Genomic DNA, 21110 nt, shown 5'->3' with positions numbered 1-21110 from the left:
ATAAAGAGTGTGAGAGGCGTCCTATAGAGCGCTCCGAGATGATGCTAAAAATAGTAACCATGCGGTCGGCGCGGCCATCTTGGAAGTCACTCGCTCCAGAGCGCTCATAGAGTACACATCAGCTATTTACATTCACCGATTCGTTTCTGCGTTAGAGGGCTTAGAAGCTTGGATTTTTTAAGAATTTAGACATCTGAAGTGATGGAGCACTACTGTGAAAGTTTGGATAAGCAGGCACGGGAGCGTTATGCTGAGAAGGTACGTTTCATTGGGAATGTGGATCCATACACTGTTAGTGAGAAGGAATGGAAAGCTGACCCCAGCTTGCTGCCGCATGTGACCACGGGCGATTGCTCTAAGACAACGAGGGAGGCTCAGCCTCCTCTAAAAATGCCCTTAGAACTTTAATGTGTGCGTGAGTTTCTCCCCCTCGTGACAGCGCGATGCAGCCCAGCCTCAGTGCACTTCAATGGCATTTGGGAGCTCTGCGCTTTTCAATCTCAAAATGCAAGACGATTATTGGACAAATACTGCGAAAACACCCGCCTACGGACTCCGAGCCTCACAGTGAGAGGGACATGGCAGTTTCCGCGAGGAGACTGGTGATTGGTGAAAGCGGCCGGATATTTTCTTTGATTGACAGCTCGTTTCAAATATAGACAGGCAGCGGTGACTCTCAGTTCAGTCCCATGCGGATTCGCAAGTGCTGTGGTGTATTGTAAGAGATCAGCTTACATTTCGATTTCATTCATTACATACGGTTTCTACCAGCTTTTTTAGTTTGTATATATTTTCATTGTAAATAAAGTGTAAATATAGTGTTGTCAAGTTTGCTATCTTAGTTCCAGAAATTTTGTTTATTTGAGTGACTGAACTTGAACTTGAGGGGGCTAGTCAGCTAGCAAGAAAGCTGCGCACGGATGCCAAGCATTGCTGATTTAATTTTGGCGAAGCCATTTGCCAGTCTTCCTTTCGAGGAAAAAATTAAAATTAAAGAGCAGGGTAGACCAACGCCTCAAATTGACTTGGTGAAAAAGGTAGGGAATAATACTCGTTCCTTTCAGCTCTCCTGGTACGAGAAAGTGAATTGGCTAACAGCAAGTGACCCACATCAACAACAGTAAATAGGCTACTTTAGTAATATGTCATGGATGGACCAAAAATATAGAATCTATTTAAAATGTTTATGCTGAGTATATTATATTGGAATATATATTTCTCTGGATATAAATTAAACACAGCTACAATTTGGAAAACATTTTTAAACAAAAACACAGCTGAGAACATTTCACACTACAGACCTGGATTAAAAGTGAAGGGTTATCAAAATTGTCAATAAAACATTTCTCAGTCAAAATAAGTAAAATATAGGGAAAGTGTCATTGAATGAAATGTGTGGCCCCCAGCTCTACTGCTGAGGTTCCTGACAAAGAGCTGCTTTCAATAATGATCAATTTTTAAACAATATGCCACAATTTTAAAATATAAAATGTTAAAATATACCCCTCCCCCCCAACACCACCATCATGTATATTGGACAGTAGGCTAATGGGCCAAAAGAACCTGTTATTTCACAGTTTGTGACGCTGCCAACAATCAGCCAGATCAGAGGCAAGAGTATGGGCAAAATTGATGTTTTTTCTTTTAAAATCTGGAAATATCGTAACCGACCAGCCTCCCCTGTTTGAAAGACTACCAGCCGCCACTGCATGTGACATACATCGATCTTGTGAACTATCTAGTGTTTCACCCAAGTCCATTTTGTGAACTAAAGGATTTCCAGAACTACAAGAGTATGGAAGCCAAAATCTAAATAATGTTTGAAAAACTATTATAATTATTATCAATTATTTTAGTCAGTGAATAAAATGTAGGCCTAGTATGTAACTTGTACTAACAGCATGTGTACATAAACATTACTAGGCCTAGATCTTAAATGCCATTTGATGCAACAATGCACTGCAGTAGGCATAAGCTACCTAATGTGACAAATATATCCATTAATCATTGCTGAAAGTACATAGAAAAGATAATAGTTTGTATCACATTTATTTTAGGGCCCGTTTACACGAGGACGCTGTCGGGTAAAAACGACTAAATATTTTATCAGAAGTGCCTTTCGTTTACACGAGGACGGCATTTCCGAGGCTGAAAAACGGATAAAATTGAAAACGCCTTCCAAAGTGGATAAGTTTAAAAACGGCCCCCATTGCGTATCCGTCTAAACTACCCAATACGCGAAACTCTGCTCGGATCTGCTCACGTCGGGTACGCGCTTACGTCATACATGTGTCATATACTGTACATGCCAGCCCGGGAAGCAAGAAAGTAAGTGGGGGTGTCGTGGCTCAGATGGCTAAGGCATCATACCATAAAATCCGGGGACCCAGGTTCGGTTCCGACCCGAGGTCATTTCCCGATCCCTCCCTGTCTCTTTCTCCCACTTATTTCCTGTCTCTCTACACTGTCCTATCCAAAAAAAAAAAAGTAAGTGCATGTCTGATTACATCGATCCAACAGACCTTCAAGCTGCTCTGTGTTTTAATGCAGTAGATGTGTTTTCCTGCTCACCCGCCCAGCTGGAGCTCCTCAGTTTGGTGTCGCCAAGTTACACGCACGCGCGCGCCGCCTATTCAAGCCGCTCGTGAAACCATAAACCCGAGACTGAAAACAAAACCAGCAGCCGAACGGGTTTATTTTGCTGAGATGGACACTGCCTTTTCTCTTCTTCACCGAAACAAGAGTGTTACTTAATAAAGGCAGATTAAAAGAGTTTCGGTTTGCTCCTGCTCCTCCCTCGAGCACTACAGTACCTCAGCCGGACCGGTGTTCTGTAAAGTTATCCTAGCAAGTTCTCATACAGACCGTTTTATTATTCAAAATAAGTCATTACAAATTATTTGACTCAGCCAAAGACTCGACCAATACGCACAAAACATAAAAATCGGCAAATGCGTGAAATTCTCACCGATTTTCTATCAGCCCAGCTGATCGGTGGGACAAAACTACTGTTAAATTTTCCTACCCTCCTGGATTTCGCGCATGCGTAGTAGGCTTGGTAGGATAACTTGACAGAACAGCGGTGCAGATCAGACAAGACAGAAGACGTTGCGCATGCGTGCAGACATAGCGGAGACATTTATGCGTCACCGTATAGACGCAGATTTCCTCCTTGAAAACGGTCGTGTAGACGCGGAAAAAAGTGAGAACAAAAACGGACTTTTGCGTTTTTGTTTTATACCGTCCCCGTGTAAAGTGGGCCTTAGTAACTATGAAATTCAAGACAATATTAACCTACCGGTCACAAAGTGATCAGAACAAATCCGGATACAGTCAAGTTGTCCTGAATTTGATGGGTTAATGGCAGCCAGCCACTGCCGTCTCCTCCGCTCGCTTTTCTCCTGTGCTGCAATTCCCGGGTTAGTCACGACTTTGGGGAGTCTGTGGAAGTTTTTGCCACCCTTTTCCCCCCGGCTACTACAGCCAACAATGACGCACGTATTCGTCATTGTCACCCCTTTTTGCTTCGCTGAACAACAACAATGCACTGACACAGCGACCTTTGACTTCCAATATGGTTCGCGCTGACCTCGAAGCACTCTATAAAATGCCGTGTGGTGCTCTTATAGGAAAATAATCAACACCAGCGTGGTGTGGGGGAGCGGAGTCACTGTTATCACCACAGTGTGGATTAGTTTCCTCTAACAGCACGTCTCTGAGTGTTTTATTCCTTTTACATCACAGCAACTCTTCTACAATGACGATGATCTACTGATTAAAGAACGACACTTTTGTCCTGAAGATGTTCAGAGTTTCACCTCTGACTGTTACAGAGCGCTGACGCTGGAGACTCCTTCCAGAATAAACGTCTCCTTACTTCAAGAAAACTTCAAAATGTTTTTAATCTGTTTATCATCACTGAAGCTCCCGCTGTACGAGTCCCTGTGAATGAGCGGTTACTGTAAACGAGTGCATTAATTATTCACAAAGGTGTGATTTGGAGCTGCACTACAGTCAGAGCTGCTGATATGGAGAATTAATCAACACCTTTAACTCTGACCAATCAGAGTCCAGAACTCCAGAGGTCTGAATGTCACATCACAAACTCATCACATCATCATACCAATATATCACCACATTACTGCATTATCAAAATTAATTTAACACACACACACACACACACACACACACGGTATATCCTTGGACCCTATGTGCATTCATACAGTGGATAAAGGAATCATTCATCACTTCCTGCTGCAGCACACCTGGATAAAAAATGTGAACTCATTCTCCAAATGACTGCCTACCACACACACATACACACACACACACACCTGCAGCTGAGCCCGAGTCATTAAGTGTAATGATAATCATGTCGTCTCGATGCTGTCAGAGGCTTCAGCTCTGTTCCAGCTGATACGGCAAGTAGAATATCAGCGTTATGAAACACACAGTGGTCACGTGATCAGTGTGATAGCCTTTACACTCTTATCTGATCACTCAGGTTTTATAAAATCAGCAGAGAGCATCAGGTGAAACTGTGTGATATCAGGATCACGTGTTCAGGTGTCAGTGATTCAAATGATTTTATAACCTTCATCAACCATCACACACGGCTCCACGGCTCTAATGGAGGTTATGTGACAACTCGTGTGTGTGTGTGTGTGTGTGTGTGTGTGTGTGTGTGTGTGTGTGCGGGTGTGTGTGTGTGTGTGCGGGTGTGTGTGTGTGTGCGGGTGTGTGTGTGTGTGGGTCAAAGGTGAGTCATCTCTTTCTTCTGTATCTAAAAGCTAATAAATGTATTGATTTATAGTTAATTATTATGCAGGAGTTTGATATTGTATCAGTGTTCATGATCTCACACACGCACACACACACACGCGCGCGCGCGCGCACGCAACATTTCATTTGAACAGTTTCTCACTTCTGTGTAAATGAGTTACAACACTGAAGCCATAAACCCAGTCGATCGTCTTGAATGGTTCCTGTGAGAAGCGGCGTTCCTTCAGGTCCCTGATCGCAGCTTCAGCTCCGACCTGCAGTTAGAAAACCTGATGATCGTGGTTTCATCTTCTTCTCGTACACATGACATCTCTATCGGTAAATGTACTGAGATGTTGAGGGGAAAAACAAAACTTGTAAGAAAGTATCAGGGCTGGTGTGTGTGTGTGTGTGTGTGTGTGTGTGTGTGTGTGTGTGTGTGTGTGTGTGAGACTTGTACAGTTCACTCGCTTGAAGCCGGGTGTGTAACGTAAATCACACAACTGATCTTCACTCAGATTAGCACAATTATTTAATTTGTGTTTAGGTTTATAAGGCACTGTATATTTACATACTACTGTTTCTACAAAAGCACAGGACAGGCCACGCCCATCAGCAACAAATGACAAGTAACGTGAAGGTCTGATCACCTGTGAGTGAGACTGTAATACTTTTCAGAAACAAATAAACAAAAAAGATTTAATCTAATCTTTTTGTTAATCACACCTGGTGTGCAAGCTCCACCCTCAGACCTGAGGCCACACCCATTTCCTGATGTTTTGTGACTCAGACTCTGAGGGAGAAAGGTGGAGTGGAATAAAAATCCTGGCAACAATCTGATGGTGTTCAGCTGTGTTCCACTTCCTGTGGCGAAAATCTGTGAAAGTAAAGACGGTCTGAAATATTTCACTCGCACTGTGTTACTGTGTGTGTGTGTGTGTGTGTGTGTGTGTGTGTGTGTGTGTGTGTGTGTGTGAGTCTCATCCAGAGTGTATCCCACCCTGAGCAGGATGCAGCTCTTACTGAAGAGGGCTTAATGAATGTTTTTCCACCACAAAGTTGCAGCAGGAGGATTTATACAGTTTATACTGAGAGTTTTCATTCTTGTTGGCGGAAAAAACCAAAACATGTTAAAGATCCATCAAAAAGGGGTTCATTATTATTATTATTATTATTATTATTATTATTATTATTATCATTATTATTTTACTCAGACATGCTCAGTGTTTCTCTCTCTCTCTCAGTGTGATGAATGTGATGTGTGTGCGGAGGGAAATGGGTCACTGGCCCTTTAAATCTAATTCTAGCCCCGGTATGAATGATCTCCTTAACCGGCAGCGCGAGCGCGGGACCTCACTAACCGGGAGGAGAACTCACCGGAAGTGTGTGTGTGTGTGTGTGTGTGTACCTTGTTGAGGTAGGGGTTGCGGGTGATGTCGTATCCTCTCTTCCTGCTGAGCACGGCGCCGCTGCGCTTCTCCTCCGCTGCGTCCTTCATCTTCATCATGCGCTCCCACTCACCGGACTCGCGCGCGACCAGCCGCCGCGCCATCACTCAGCTTAAATAGCGCGCGCGGGCGGCGACACGGACCCAGAGCTCGCGCGATCACATCATAATCACGTGTACAGGAGAAGGACTCATCACACACCCCTCCCGTTCACTTCACTGTTCCAGCCGGGGAATCACAACAACCACTCAAACACCCACCCACCCACTCAACCACTCAATCACCCACCCACTCAAACACCCACCCACTCAAACACCCACCCACCCACTCAACCACTCAATCACCCACCCACTCACTCAACCACCCACCCACTCACTCAACCACTCAATCACCCACCCACTCAAACACCCACTCAACCACTCAACCCCAACCACCCACTCAACCACCCACTACCCAACCACTCAATCGCCCACCACCCAAACACTCAACCTCAACCACCCACTCAACCCCAACCACCCACTCAACTACCCACCCAACCAATCAGTCAGTCAATATGATGCTGAGTCTGCTTACAGCTTGTAACCCAAGATCAGTGATGTAAAAAATACTAAATAAATTTAAAGTCAAAATTATGTGTTAATGTTTGAGTAATAAAACATCTGAAAGTTTTTTTTAACAATTTATGCATTAAAGAGTTTAAATATTTCACAAAGATGTGACTGCTGATATTAAAAACAGAAATTCATTAAAAGTGCATTTTTATAAAAATGGTTTTAAAGAGGTTCAGAGTCTTTGATGTAAGTGTGCCCAGATGATGGTGCTGATGATGATGATGATGGTGCTGATGATGGTGATGATGATGGTGATGGTGATGATGATGATGGTGGTGATGATGATGATGGTGGTGATGATGATGATGATGGTGATGATGATGGTGATGGTGATGATGATGGTGCTGCTGCTGATGATGATGGTGATGATGATGATGGTGGTGATGATGATGATGATGATGATGATGATGATGATGATGATGATGGTGATAACGATGGTGCTGATGGTGATGATGATGATGGTGATAATGATGATGGTGATGATGATGATGATGGTGATGATCCAGAGTTTCAAATCATCTTTAATGATTTATCAGAAAGTGTGGAGTCACAGAGGAGGTGATAATAAGTGGATAAACCACAAACAGTAAAGACCTCACTAAGAGAGAAACACAATGCAAAAAGTAAAAAAAAAAAAGATCAAAAAACACCAGAGAAGAATAAATATGTGACTGTGTGGATGTAGATATACAGGGATGTGTGTGTGTGTGTGGGGGGGGGGGGGGGTATTTCCTAAATGTTAGAGAAGCTGCTTTGGGACCAAAAGGTTGCCAGTTCGATTCCCTGGCCCATCAGGAATGGCCGAAGTGCCCTTGAGCAAAGACACCGAACCCCCACCTGCTCCCCAGGCTGCTCTGGGTGTGGTGTACAGTACATCACTCTGGATAAGAGCTGTGTGTGTGTGTGTGTGTGTGTGTGTGTGTGTGTGTGTGTGTGTGAGAGAGAGAGAGAGAGAGAGAGAGAGACTGACACACAGCAGGCCTGTATAACGTTCTGCTGACACACAGTTTTGCTGATTCACTGATCAGCTGAGGAAAAAAAACCCAAACTGCTCAGTCACTGTGACTGCGGAACACACACACACACACACACACACACACACACTTCACTCTCACTGTTCCCATTACACATTCTGGAAAATTTCCCTCTTTATTATTGTGTAATTTTGTAAAATGCAATATGATAATTACACAATGATGGACTTTAATCTTGTCTCGTGTCTGTGTGCACACACACACACACACACACACACACACACACACACACACAGAGGGTGTGTGTGTGTGAGAGAGAGAGAGAGGGGGGGGGGGAGAGAGAGTGGGTGTGAGAGAGACACACTGATCTGCATTGGTCAATTTTTATTTAAACCATCATCAGATTTCCTTTTTACTGAACTTACAGATGAGTTTTATAAAATTATCCAACTACAGGATTGATGTGGAGGCTACACACACACACACACACACACACACACACACACACACACACACACACACCACTTGTGCTTTCTTTGTATGTCTCTTCACACACCTGTATCTAAAGTGATTTCCACCGTGATAAAGGCTTAAACTCTTTCAGCTCTGGAGTTCTGGACTCTGATTGGTCAGATTTAAAGGTGTTGATTAATTCTCTTTACCAGCAGCTCTGACTGTAGTGCAGCTCCAAATCACAGCTTTATGAATAATTAATGCACTCATTTATATTAATACACCAGCAGGTTACTCAGCGTTGCCCCCAGACTTTCATGTCAAATTTGCATGGATTAAAGTTTTCTGTCGCTACGACGGATTTCCGTCAACTGGGAGCGCTAAAGGTCAATAATGAGATTGATGCAGATCCGAGGAAGAAAAAAGGGGGGTGTAGGCCCATAGGTCTGACCATAGACATGTAAACATAGATGCCGCCTTCTGCGTAGAATCATACGTCATCCTCGCCGCCATATTGGATGTGGCAAAGTGGAGATTCTTCAGCCGTCTCTGGTATAGCGTCTAGACAGCAGCCGAGAATAAAGATGCCTCATTCATGTGCTGCGTTTAACTGTACCAACAGGTTTACCGTCCAAACGAGATCACATGGGATTACCTTTCACAGGTGAGACTGGAAAAATACTTTTCATTGTATTTGGTCATTATAATGTAATTTTATGAACAGATTTTTCTGACTTTGTGGCTAATATGAAGTCTCGCGCATAATAGCCGCTCGGTGAAACCTGTCAACAAACAACGAAGTATTTCCTTCATAACTACGCTGATTGTTGTTAGTTGCTTAGCTAACTTTTCACATACTATGTAGGTTTCCCAAAAATAAAGCCATGAAAAAGCAGTGGGAGACAGCTGTGCGACAGGAAGGGTTTTCTGCTGCTCCGTCATCCATGCTGTGCAGTGAACGCTTCAGAACGGAGGATTTGGACAGAACAGGTGAGACAGTCAGGATCAGAGAGGGAGCTGTTCCTTCAGTCTTCAGTTTCCCAGCTCATCTCCACCGGGGAGGTGTAGAGTTATAAGCAGTGAGAATTAGAGAATACAGTGCCACACTATGATGAGCGTTTTTGAACGTATGATGAATGTTTTTAACCTTTCTGAATGTGAAGGAATCAGTGATGTATTTTGTTTTGGTATGACGTTAGAACCTGGCCGAACTCAGTTTGGCGCTCATTCAGCTCACTTTATTCAGCGAGAGCAGGTCTGTGTGGCGACTCAATAAATAAAACAGTACATTTTTATTTTCATTCACTATTTCCAGTTTTTCCACTATTTCCATCATTTATCATATTCAGTCTTGTAGGTTGGTTATTGTGGCCTCAGGTTTTGGTAGCTTGCTACGGTATGCTGACTGATTAGCTTACCTGAGCTATCTATCGCGGATCTGTCGCTAGTTTGCAGTGTACAGGGTATTTCGCACACTATTTATAACCATCACATTAAAAGTTATATGTGTTGTTTTGATGCCTGTTTGTTTCCCAAATATATACGTGTGTGTGTTAATGGGTGAATAAAAGGCATCGAGTTAAATATTATTGTAGAAAGGGGCTTTATGAACTTCAGTCCATTTACTTGCATTGGTTTACGGGGAAGATTTGCCACATCCAATATGGCGGACACTCTGACGTATCCCAGCAACGGGCCACCAGCTCAATGCGGAGTCTATGTTTATATGTCTATGGGTCTGACACCGACGTGATTTAGAACTTCACCAAGCTGCTGTGATTGCCTGTTGTTGAACCCTTTCTTGTGCTATGTTTGAGTATGTGCAAAGGAATAAGTTGTTGCGCTAGATAGGCATAAATAAATAAATAAATAAATAAATACAGCCTCCGCTACTGTCTAGTCCCGGGGAGGCTCAGCGTAGGCAGCGAGCCGCGGTGCTCGGCTTGAGTTTCATTTCTATCGGCGGCGCCAGCCTGACTTTGCACGCTCGTAACTCGGCCAGGGGAGGTCCCAGCCTCTCCAAACTTGGCAGCCAGCGACCTCTGCCCTCTCCCCAACGAACCAGCGCTGCCAGGACGGGCCAGCCCCGCGCCTCAGGACGCGATTCACCCCGAGGCGAGGCAAGCCGCGGCGCTCCGCATCGGTTTCCTTTTAACAGCGGCTCCACTGATGAAACAATTTGGCTGTCCTACTACTAGGCAACTACTTGCCTACTACTAATACTAGGCCTATTGTAGTAGTAATAATAATAATAATAATAATAATAATAATAATGATAATAATAATAATAATGATATTTGCCTATTGAAAGGTGATCAGGTAAAAAATCTAAACAGCCCTGTTGAAGACCTTTGCTATTAAGCCTTTTGTAGGTTAAACAGGCTTCGGCAGACAACGTTCTGGAAAGGCTGTGTTTTTCTTTGGTTTGATTAGCCTACGATTTAATCTTTAAACATTATGGTTTCAGCAGTTCGCTTAAACATTGGAGGCTGCAGAGTCGGGCTGCAAGATTTCCCGACACTTGTTTAAGATGCCAAACTTCATAGTAAGGAGAAAATAATTCCACAGTATTTAGTGCCTCGTCAGTCTCAAAAATTAATAGTGAAGGACCAACGCGAATTAAATCCCAAAAAACATCTCGTAGGCCTATATTTTACATTTTCAAAAAAAGTCCGGAATTGGAAGTCGGTCAGTGGAGTGTAATGAAGTGTCTCATTCACTCAGCACAAAAGGTCAGAAAACAGTGCAGAAAACAGCTATTGCTTAAATAGGCTACTAATGTTTTACATTAGTAATTTAATGTATGTGACAAATAAATTCATTGATTAAATAGATAAAGAAGTGAATACTCCGAAGCTCAAAATTCAGGAAAGTGGCTCCAGTGTCGCAAGTGCACAAGAACAGTTATTTGAAAGTTAAACTGATGAATTTGCGCGCGCGATTTCATGAAGAACCGGGACAATTGGCATTCGGTGAAAGATTCACACCTCTGACTCATTATATTCGCGCGCGCCCTCTCGCCCACTGCTGCTTCGGTTTCCCGATTTACACGCGTGTCTGAAGATGGAGTTTTCAGAAATCTCCACTCTGCCCCGAGTTTGCGAAAGTAGCTGTTTTCAGTGACTGAAACCTCCGTATACAGTACCAGTCAAAAGTTTGGAAACACCTTCAAATTCGATGTTTTTATTTTTAAATTTTTTTTCCTACATTGTAAATGAATACTGAAGTCATCCAGACTATGCAGCAACACGTAAGGAATCATTTAGTAAACTTTAAAATGTTCCTCAAACCAAAATTATGTTTTAGATTTTAGATTCTTAAAGTCGGCACCTTTTGCTTTGATTACAGCTTTGCACACTCTTGACGTTCTCTCAGTCAGCTTCATGAGGTCATCACTCGAAATGGTTTTCAACAGTCTTGAAGGAGTTCCCAGAGGTGCTGAGCACTCGCTGGCTGCTTTGCCTTCACTCTGCGGTCCAACTCATCCCAAACTTTTTCGGACTGACTGACCTTCATTTCTTAAAGTAATGATGGACTGTCGTTTTTCTTTACTTAGTTGAGTAGTTCTTGGCATAATATGGATTAGAGCAGGACTCAAATAGGGCCATTCACTGTATACCAACTCTACCTCTTCACAACACAACTGATGGTCTCAAACACATTCAGAGGTCACGAAATTCAAGAAATTAACTTTTGACAAGGCACAGCTGTAAACTGAAAGCCATTCCAGGTGACTACCTCGTAAAGCTGACTGAGAAAATGCCAAGATGTGCAAAGCTGTCATCTAAGCATAAGGTGCCTACTTTGAAGAATCTAAAATATAAAACATATTCTGGTTTGATTAACACTTTTTTTGTTTATCAAATAATTCCATATATATATTTCTTCATAATGTTGATGACTTTAGTATTAATCTACAATTCAGAAAATTTAAAAATAATGAAAAACCACTGAATTAGAGGTGTTTCCAAACTTTTGACTGGTACTGCAGGTGTGAATGAGAGGTGCAACCGAATAAATAAATATGCGTCTTTTTTATCCGGCTACATGTAGGCTATCACTGCGCAAAGCCTCTAATGTTGAAATGGTAGTAATATTTGTTAAAATAATCGTAGGCTAATTTCCACATTAATTGGTAAAATGGCCCGAGGGATGTGATGGGGGGGGATGGCCGTTTTATAAGGGGGATGATTTGAGATTTTTATTTCAGAATGGGGATGCCCCCCCCCCACATCCCCCCTCAACTCGAGTACTGCGTATAAGGCCATATTTCACCTGACATAGGCCCTTCGATTTCCATCACTACAGCACATCAAATTACTTTCGGTTTTGCCAGCATGGACGCGCTTCTTTTAAATGAAGGCACAGATGTGTCAGACATTGACAAAACAGTAAAGAATAAGTGGAGATGGGCTTGGCGAAATGAAATGGGCGATAATGGCAAGCTCCTGCTGCTGTGCCAAGGAAAAAGAAACAAAAACAGGCATCAGGTGTTGCCAAACTAGATGCCTTTGGCTTCACTGCGAAGAAGCAGAAAAAGTGAACTTTCACTTTACTTTTCTTGTTTCCTGGCTTTATTTCAACAGATTTTCTTATTTTTCTTTCTGTTCCACTCTTCTGAAAGCATGGTTCAAGTTCGACTGCACTTGCACTTTTCTCTGAACCACTGCTGTGCATTACTAAAGTATTGTTGAAATAAATTTGCACTTTGTGCTGAAAACTTGATGTTTCATCATTTATAGTCAGTAATGACAATGGTAAAGTCTTGCCTTAGCTTTAGTCATTGTTAAAATTATGTAAATGTACTATAAGTAGGGGCCGAGGGGATAATGGACAACATGGCGTTTAAAATTTGATGCATCGCTGACGTGGTAGGGGCCAACGACATGGAGCTTTTTTTTCAGTCAGGTGATTTTTTTTTTTTGCTTTAATCCATGAATTTGGTGAAGATCCGTTGAGGAATGGTAATGTTAATCCAAGACAAACAAAAATCCAAACATCTATCACCCAGGGGCCCACCGGGGACCCCTTGGGGGCCAAATATGGAATTTCTAAGTTCTGCCAAATTGTGGCTATCTCCTGTATGTATGTGCTGAGTTTATTGAAGATTTGTCGGGAGTTTGTGTTGATAAATGTAACGTGAAAGGCATTGAGGGAGGGGGTGGGTGGATGTAGTGCCCCCCAGAGACCTCCCTGGGGCCTGTACATGAATTTTGTTTATGTCTGCAAAATTCTGGGTCATCCCTGGACCTACTTGCCAAATTTGGTGAAAATCCGTCAAGAAATGGCGACACAAGCTCAAGACAAACAAACAAACTTTGCCGCTTATTATATAGATTATGTTTCTATAGTAACAGCTCATTCATGGGGGCGTGTCCAGCAGACACTCCTGTGATAATAAACTGATTAAAATCGTGTGTAATTACTGATGTGGTTTCAGGAAGGAGTCTCCAGTGTTAGAGATAACGCTAAGGCTTCAGGACGGAGGACTTTACGTTTACTGGCGGTTTTTCAGTAACATGACAAGCTGTGTTTGTTTTTTGTGAGAATAAAAGGTTGGAGACGGAGCGAGTGTTTATAACTGCTGTAGTGTCAGTGAGAACAGGAACAAAGTGTTTCACAGCACGAGGATACACTCGGCAAGCGTAACTGCAGTAAAGACGTTTAAATAAAAATAAGCAAACATCTAAAAACATGCCGCAAAATCGCAAATCAGACGACGTTCAGGAAAGAACTTCACAAGGACAGAATCCAACATCATGGAAAAAAAATAAAAACAGAATAAACAGGTTCCGTAATTCGAGTAGAGCACACTGAATGTTTCTTTGTGTGTGTGTGTGTGTGTGTGTGTGTGTTTATCATGTCCATGTCCATATGAACACCAGGTGTTGTTATTAACTCACAGGAAGTGTTTTAATTCTCTGTAATCAAATTCATTCCATGTCTGAGCTTCATGAATTCCTGTGTGTGATTATAGTGAGGAGCTTCAGACTTTAAAGCTCTGTTCTGTAAACACACACACACACACACACACACAGGTTATTCTGAAAGCATGCCTGACATTAGTAAGTTAGTCTTGCATATGTTTTGTGGGCGTGGCCTGTCCTTCATCACAGTAGAGCTGTATATAAGTTAGAAAAGTAACGAGATTAAACAGAAATTAAATAACGCAGTGTGACGCAGTGTGTGATTTTTGATTTGTGTGTTACTCGCTTAGCTTTGTTCTCAGATCACATTAGTGAAGTCAGATCAGTGTGCCAGCTGCGAGTGCACACTCCCCCGAGACAGCAGCGAGCTCTGCTCCTCACTTACAAACTTTATTTTTATTTTTGTAATGGCGTATATTACAGGATAAGGTGAAGCCGCAATTTTTTTGTTTGTAAACGGGAGCGAAAGTCTGAGAGGGGAAGTGACGAAGCGTCGGACCACGCGCTCTGTGGGATCACGCTGACGAATTGCTCGAGACAATCGTTTTGATTCATCGCTTTACATTTGAAAAATTTTACTTCAACTGTCGCTGAAATCACAGCTCAGTGTCGCACACATGCATAGAAAATGAACCCTGCCCCGTCCCTTTATCGCTCGTTAGTGTGAATGCAGCGTTAAAGCCAAATTCCCTAATGTGGGCGTGTCCCAAATCACACACAGTGTTCACAATAAACACATAAACACCACAAACATCTCAACAGGATGGAGCAGGAGGTCTGTGTCTGCACAACACAGCTGTGGGGAGATTCTGTAAAATCTTATCTCACACACACACACACACACACACACACACACACACACACACACACACCACTTCTTCAATATTATATAAAGCTGATTATGTGACTTTGTATAGTCAATAACAATGATTACTTTTTTCCTTTTTCAATCACAGTGCTCTTTCTTCCTCTTTGGGAAAAATTAACTTTGGTGAGGTGTGTTTCAGATCGTGGAAACATCTCTGAACATCGAGACACAGACGGTTCTCCAGCAGGTAAACCCTCCTGGATGCTGGAGTTCCTGTGTGTGCCATGATGGAGCAATACAGCGTCCTGATTCTTCATTAACCCCAGAGAAACAGAGCTGCTGTGCTGTGAGGATCAGTGATGCGGGATTAGTCTTTAAGGGGTTATTGGTGTGCTGGTTGGCACTGTGGGGACTGGTGATGTAAGGATGAGTATTGTGGGGATCAGTGCTGTGGGATCGGTGATTTGGTGATTAGTGTTGTGGGGGTTAGTGCTGTGGAAATGAATCATTTACTCTACAGCATCATTCTGACATTAAAGCCATAACAGTGCTGGACGCTGGGCGTGGCAGGGTCACAAAGATTATTACATGTTTCATGAAACGAGTGTCACAGTTTTGGGAGAATTTACACATCAGACATCTGAGTGAGGATTTATTTCACAGACTTGTGGAGGGAAAGGAGTGAAACAGATTCCTGTGAGTTTGGGAATTAAATGATATTAAAGTGGAAGTTACAGGGGATTAAACTTCGCATGGAAAACTCGGGAAGGAATGAAATAAACCTCAAAAATACTCAACACACAATAAATAAAAATAATTTAAAAAAAACACTGTTGACATGAATTTCCGTAAACGTAAGGTTAGATTAGGGTTATGATGAAAGGCGGGGTTATGGTAGAGGCGGGGTTACAGTAAGAGGCGGAGTTATACTGAAAGGCTCACTGATTATTTTTTTACATCAGTTTATGTTCCCTGAGTCACATCACACACTTCATATAAACCTTGTCATATTTTTCAATATGACTGTAGATACTTTTGTAAAATTATTCTGAATATAATTATTATCTCACACATAATTATCGCTCATCCAATTTATTAAGGGCACTTACTGAACTCTTAGAACCACAGAGTTCTGATTAGAACTCGGTTACAAACTGTGATATGGCAACAATGCTGCGCTGTGAGTGTCATCACACCTCCATAACCCCCCCCCCCCCCCACCTTCAGAGAGAGAGAGTAAAATATACATTCAGTTCACTTCAAGTGGATTTTATTTCTATAGCAGTTTTAACTATGGACACTGTCACAAAGCAGCTTTACAGAAATATATAAATAATGGATATAAATTTTAAATTTAATAATTTATCCCTGATGATGAAGCCTGTGGTGATGTTGGTGAGGAAAAAACTTCCTCAGACGACACGAGGAAGAAACCTCGAGAGGAACCAGACTCACAGGGAACACATCCCCATCTGGATGATAACAGATAGCGTGATTATACATCATTAATCTTCTATAACCGCATCCTGTCGAGTCACAAAGTGCTCTTACAGAATGTAAGAAGTTTTTGTGGGTGTTTCCCAGCAGGAGAGTTTAACTGGTCCAGCTCTCACATACCCCTTTTCCACCATCAGGGAACCGGTTCTGCTCTGGTTCGAGCAGCACATTTTGACCCATTCAGAGTATTTCGACCAAAAATAAACTGGTTCGGAACCTGAAAAATCGGTTCCCAACTGGAACCAAAATATAGCTGCTTTTTCAGCACAAACCGTGATGACATCGGTGGGTGTGTCATTAGTTTGGAGAGGAAGTGAAGAATGCAATGGAAAAGGAAACATGTTCAGAAAAAAATGGACTGAAAACAAATATAATAACAGAACAAAAGCTCGCAGGTAATCGCTGCACACCACCATCTTACTGCTACTGTTTACTCCCACTGTGCCACGCCCTCCATTCATGACGTGCCCTTGATTACAACAGTTATCCTCAAAACTGGTGAAAAAGGGCCAGTTCTCTAACTGGAACCAAAATTCAAAGAATCCTGAACGGAACCAGCTCAAGAACCCTAACCCTGCTGGTTGAGAAGGAGCATCGGTGGTGTTACCCTCAGGACTCTGCTGGCGTCTCAGGAAGTCACTGTGTAAGTGAAACCCTCTGTATGTTTAATTCTGGTGAATATTTCACAGCAGGGTTTCACTCCTTTGATCAGCTCACAGCTCGTTTTACTGCGTCCTCTATAAAGCGAGGCAGCGAGCAGGTAGTGCTGAGGTGGAGGAAAATCTGAGTGAAGCCACACTGCTGACAAACACTTCTCTCTTCTTCACTTCAGACTCCGACCTGCAGATCCACACTGAACGACCGCTGAAATATCGCTGGTGTTCTGCTGGAAGGCTCTTCATGGACAGGACATCGTGTGAAATCACAGCAGTCATTTAAACTGACATAAAGTCACAAGCTCCAGTTGTACAGTCTGCATGATCTGCAGTGAAATATTATCCTGATTATTATTTTCACACCACACACACTGTGACTTTTTGAGGATGTGTATCTCCACTTGTGACTTGTTCCCACTTCTGATAAACAATAAAAATCACTTTTATAATCAAATCACAACCTGGACAGAGTTCTCAAGGATCATTTTGTAAAGTTGACCTGACCTCACAGGTTCCACCACAGTCACTACGCCACGTCTGACATGCTGTCCAGGGGAACTGTGGAAGGGTCCACTAAAGCTGAAGTAATGATGAGAAAGAGCTCAGGAGAGACGCAGATCCAAAGAACCAGATAGTTTATAAAAATCATTGTGATGGAACCAAGCAGAGGTGAGAGTCACAGTTAATCAGGGTTTGGGTTAAGGTTAGTTAGTTAAGTTTAGGATTGAGGACATCAGGTCACACCTATGACAGGTAATAAATCATTTCATTAATATAATATTATAATATCAGAGGGTGGTGTAGTGGTTATCGCTGTCGCCTCACAGCAGGAAGGTCTGGGTTCGAGCCCCGTGGCCGGCGAGGGCCTTTCTGTGCAGAGTTTGCATGTTCTCCCTGTGGGTTTCCTCCGGGTGCTCCGGTTTCCCCCACAGTCCAAAGACATGCAGGTTAGGTTAACTGGTGACTCTAAATTGAGCGTAGGTGTGAATGTGAGTGTGAATGGTTGTCTGTGTCTATGTGTCAGCCCTGTGATGACCTGGCGACTTGTCCAGGGTGAACCCCGCCTTTCACCCGTAGTCAGCTGGGATAGGATCCAGCTCGCCTGCGACCCTGTAGAACAGGATAAAGCGGCTACAGATAATGGATGGATGGAATATTATAATATCAGAGGGTGGTGTAGTGGTTAGCACTGTCACCTCACAGCAAGAAGGTTCCGGGTTCAAACCTCACAGCCGATGGGGGTCTTTCTGTGTGGAGTTTGTACGTGTCTGTGTGGGTTTCCTCTGGGTGCTCCGGTTTCCTCCCACTTGTCAAAGACATGCAGATTCGGTAAAATACCGAGCTACTGGGGCTGTACAAGCCAGTGTGTACTTAGTGCCAGTCCCAAGGCCAGAGAGCCTGTGGAGGGTTGCATCAGAAAGGCATCTGGGGTTTAAAAAACAACAACAACCCTACGGTATATCAGTTATGTGGATCATAAACTGGGGAGGATGATCAGCTGTGGGGACCCCTAACAGGAGCAGCAGAAAGAAGAAGATATTAGGATATTAGAACAGGACGATATCACACTACACACACACACACACACACACTGCTCAAATCTACAGAACAGTGTTTTCTTGTGCAAAGCTCATACCCACACTGCCCTTCCCCAAACACACACACACACACACACACTACTGTAAATGTGAGATGAGATGACTTCCTGTTGTGGTCCTTCACCCGACTCAAAACCCCTCTGTATCCAAAACCACAGATATGAACACACACACACACACACACACACACAGATAAGCTGCAGCAGCAGTTTAATCATGTCCTCTTTTACAGGAGATTTCTGGAACACAGTTGTGCTCTGAGTAATTTTATACAAATAAAATGAAATTTAATTTAAAAAGACAAAATGTAGGACAGAATGAGAAAACACAGAGACACAGCATTTAAATTCACACACTAATGAGGTGTAACGAGAAACACATGCACAAAGAAACAACAAGAACCAGGACCATTACTAAAACTCATATGGCATGCAAAAGTTTGGGCACCCTTACTGAAAATGTCTGTTACTGTGAATAGTTAAGTGAGCAGAAGACGAACTGATCACCAAAGGGCATAAAGGTAAAGACGACACATTTCTTTTCAGCGTTTTCTGCAAGATTTGTGTATTATTTTTGTTTTGTACAATTGGAGAGTGAAAAAAGAAAAGGAACACCATGCGAAAGTTTGGGCACCCCAATACTTTTGAGTTCTCAGGTAACTTTTTCCAAGGTTCCAGACCTTAATTAGCTTATTGAGCTGTGGCTTGTTCAAATTCTTCGTTAGGAAAGGTCAGATGATACAGATTTCAAAGCTGTATAAATTCTCTGACTCCTCAAACTTGTCCCCAAAATCAACAGCCATGGGCTCCTCTAAGCAACTCCCTCGCATTCTGAATAATAAAATAATTGATGCTCACAAAGCAGGAGAAGGCTACAAGAACGTAGCAAAGTGTTTTCAGGTAGCTGTTTCCTCAGATCGTAATGTTAGGCTGCTGGGCCATAGAAGGTTCACGCTGCACGCTGCATGCTGCACGCTACACGCTACACGTTCACGTGAAGAACCGGACCCTGGGCCATTAAACTTCATGCTTGGATGTTCACGTGTTGCGTCTGTTCTACTTTGACCGAGTAACCAACAATATGGACTCTTCGGATGACGACGATTGCCTCATTCTGCTTTTACTGAGACAGAGGAAGAGAAAAAGGAACAGAATTTGGAGCCGAGAACACTTCCTTCTGAGAGAAACCCGTGGTGAATTTCACCGAACATTCTATAATCTGCTTGACAATCCCGATGAAGAACTATTTTTCAATTATACCATTCAATTATATTTTTTCTGAAGTTTTCCCCTGAAAGCATAGAGTTATCTCCCTAGACCCGTTCTGATTGGCTGGCACGGCGGTGACCGCATGCATTGACTGGAATTTCCATCTTCATGCCTAGAAAAAAGTGTGCATGTTCATTTCTCGCTTCACGCGTGAAGTGTGCAGCGTGCAGCGTGCAACGTGAACGCCGTTCTATGGCCCAGAGCAAGTCATGCTACGTTTGTCCACTTTTCTTTACACGCGTGTAGCGTGTAGTGTGCAGCATGCAGCGTGCAGCGTGAACCTTCTATGGCCCAGCTGCCTTACTAAGAAATGGCAGTTAACAGAAATGGTGGAGATCAAGCTGAGGTCTGGAAGATGAAGAAAACTTTCTGAAAGAACGGCTTATTGGATTGCTAGAAAGGCAAATAAAACCCCTGTTTGACTGCAAAAGACCTTCAGAAAGATTTAGCAGACCCTGGAGTGGTGGTGCACTGTTCTACTATGCAGCGACACCTGAACAAATATGACCTTCATGGGAGAGTCATCAGAAGAAAACCATTCCTGCATCTGAGCCACAAAATTCAGCGTCTGAAGTTTGCAAATGAACATCTAAGCAAGCCTGATGCATTTTGGAAACAAGTCCTGTGGACTGATGAAATTAAAATAGAACTTTTTGGCCACAATGTGCAAAGGTATGTTTGGAGAAAAAAGGGTGCCAAATTCCAGGAAAAGAACACCTCTCCAACTCTGAAGCATGGGTGTGGATCCATCATGCTTTGGGGTTGTGTTGCAGCCAGTGGCACAGGGCACATTTCATTGGTCGAGGGAAGCATGGATTCAAATAAATACCAGCAAACTCTGGAAGCAAACATCACACCATCTGTAAAAAAGTTGAAGTTAAAAAGAGGATGGGTCCTACAATAAGATGATGATCCAAAACACACCTCAAAATCTACAATGGAATACCTCAAGAGGCCCAAGCTGAAGGTTTTGCCCGGGCCCTCACAGTCCCCTGACCTAAACATCATTGAAAATCTGTGGATAGATCTCAAAAGAGCAGTGCATGCAAGACAGCCCAAGAAACTTGTAGAACTGGAAGCCTTTTGCAAGGACGAATGTGTGAAAATCC

At 42.9% G+C, this 21110-nt stretch overlaps 2 protein-coding genes across 5 annotated transcripts in view; one reads left to right on the top strand and one right to left on the bottom strand.

Annotated features, from left to right (window-relative positions):
• The window catches only part of me1 (malic enzyme 1, NADP(+)-dependent, cytosolic), a 72135-nt gene extending 65758 nt beyond the window's left edge, over positions 1-6377 (bottom strand). For both annotated transcript variants that reach the window (XM_060905549.1, XM_060905550.1), the window contains exon 1: positions 6170-6377. In XM_060905549.1, coding sequence (XP_060761532.1) covers positions 6170-6313 — 144 coding nt within the window. In that variant the 5' untranslated portion in view covers positions 6314-6377. The remainder of the gene's footprint in view (positions 1-6169) is intronic.
• prss35 (serine protease 35) overlaps positions 1-21110 on the top strand; it is a 34648-nt gene that overhangs the window by 6222 nt on the left and 7316 nt on the right. For all 3 annotated transcript variants that reach the window (XM_060905552.1, XM_060905551.1, XM_060905553.1), the window contains exon 2: positions 15182-15328. The gene's annotated coding sequence lies outside the window, so the exon portion shown is untranslated. The remainder of the gene's footprint in view (positions 1-15181; positions 15329-21110) is intronic.

This window comes from Neoarius graeffei, chromosome 23 (assembly GCF_027579695.1).
Source record: "Neoarius graeffei isolate fNeoGra1 chromosome 23, fNeoGra1.pri, whole genome shotgun sequence".
Lineage (NCBI taxonomy): Eukaryota > Metazoa > Chordata > Actinopteri > Siluriformes > Ariidae > Neoarius > Neoarius graeffei.
Note: the sequence above shows the minus strand (reverse complement) of the source record. Positions and strands in the feature narration are given on the sequence as shown.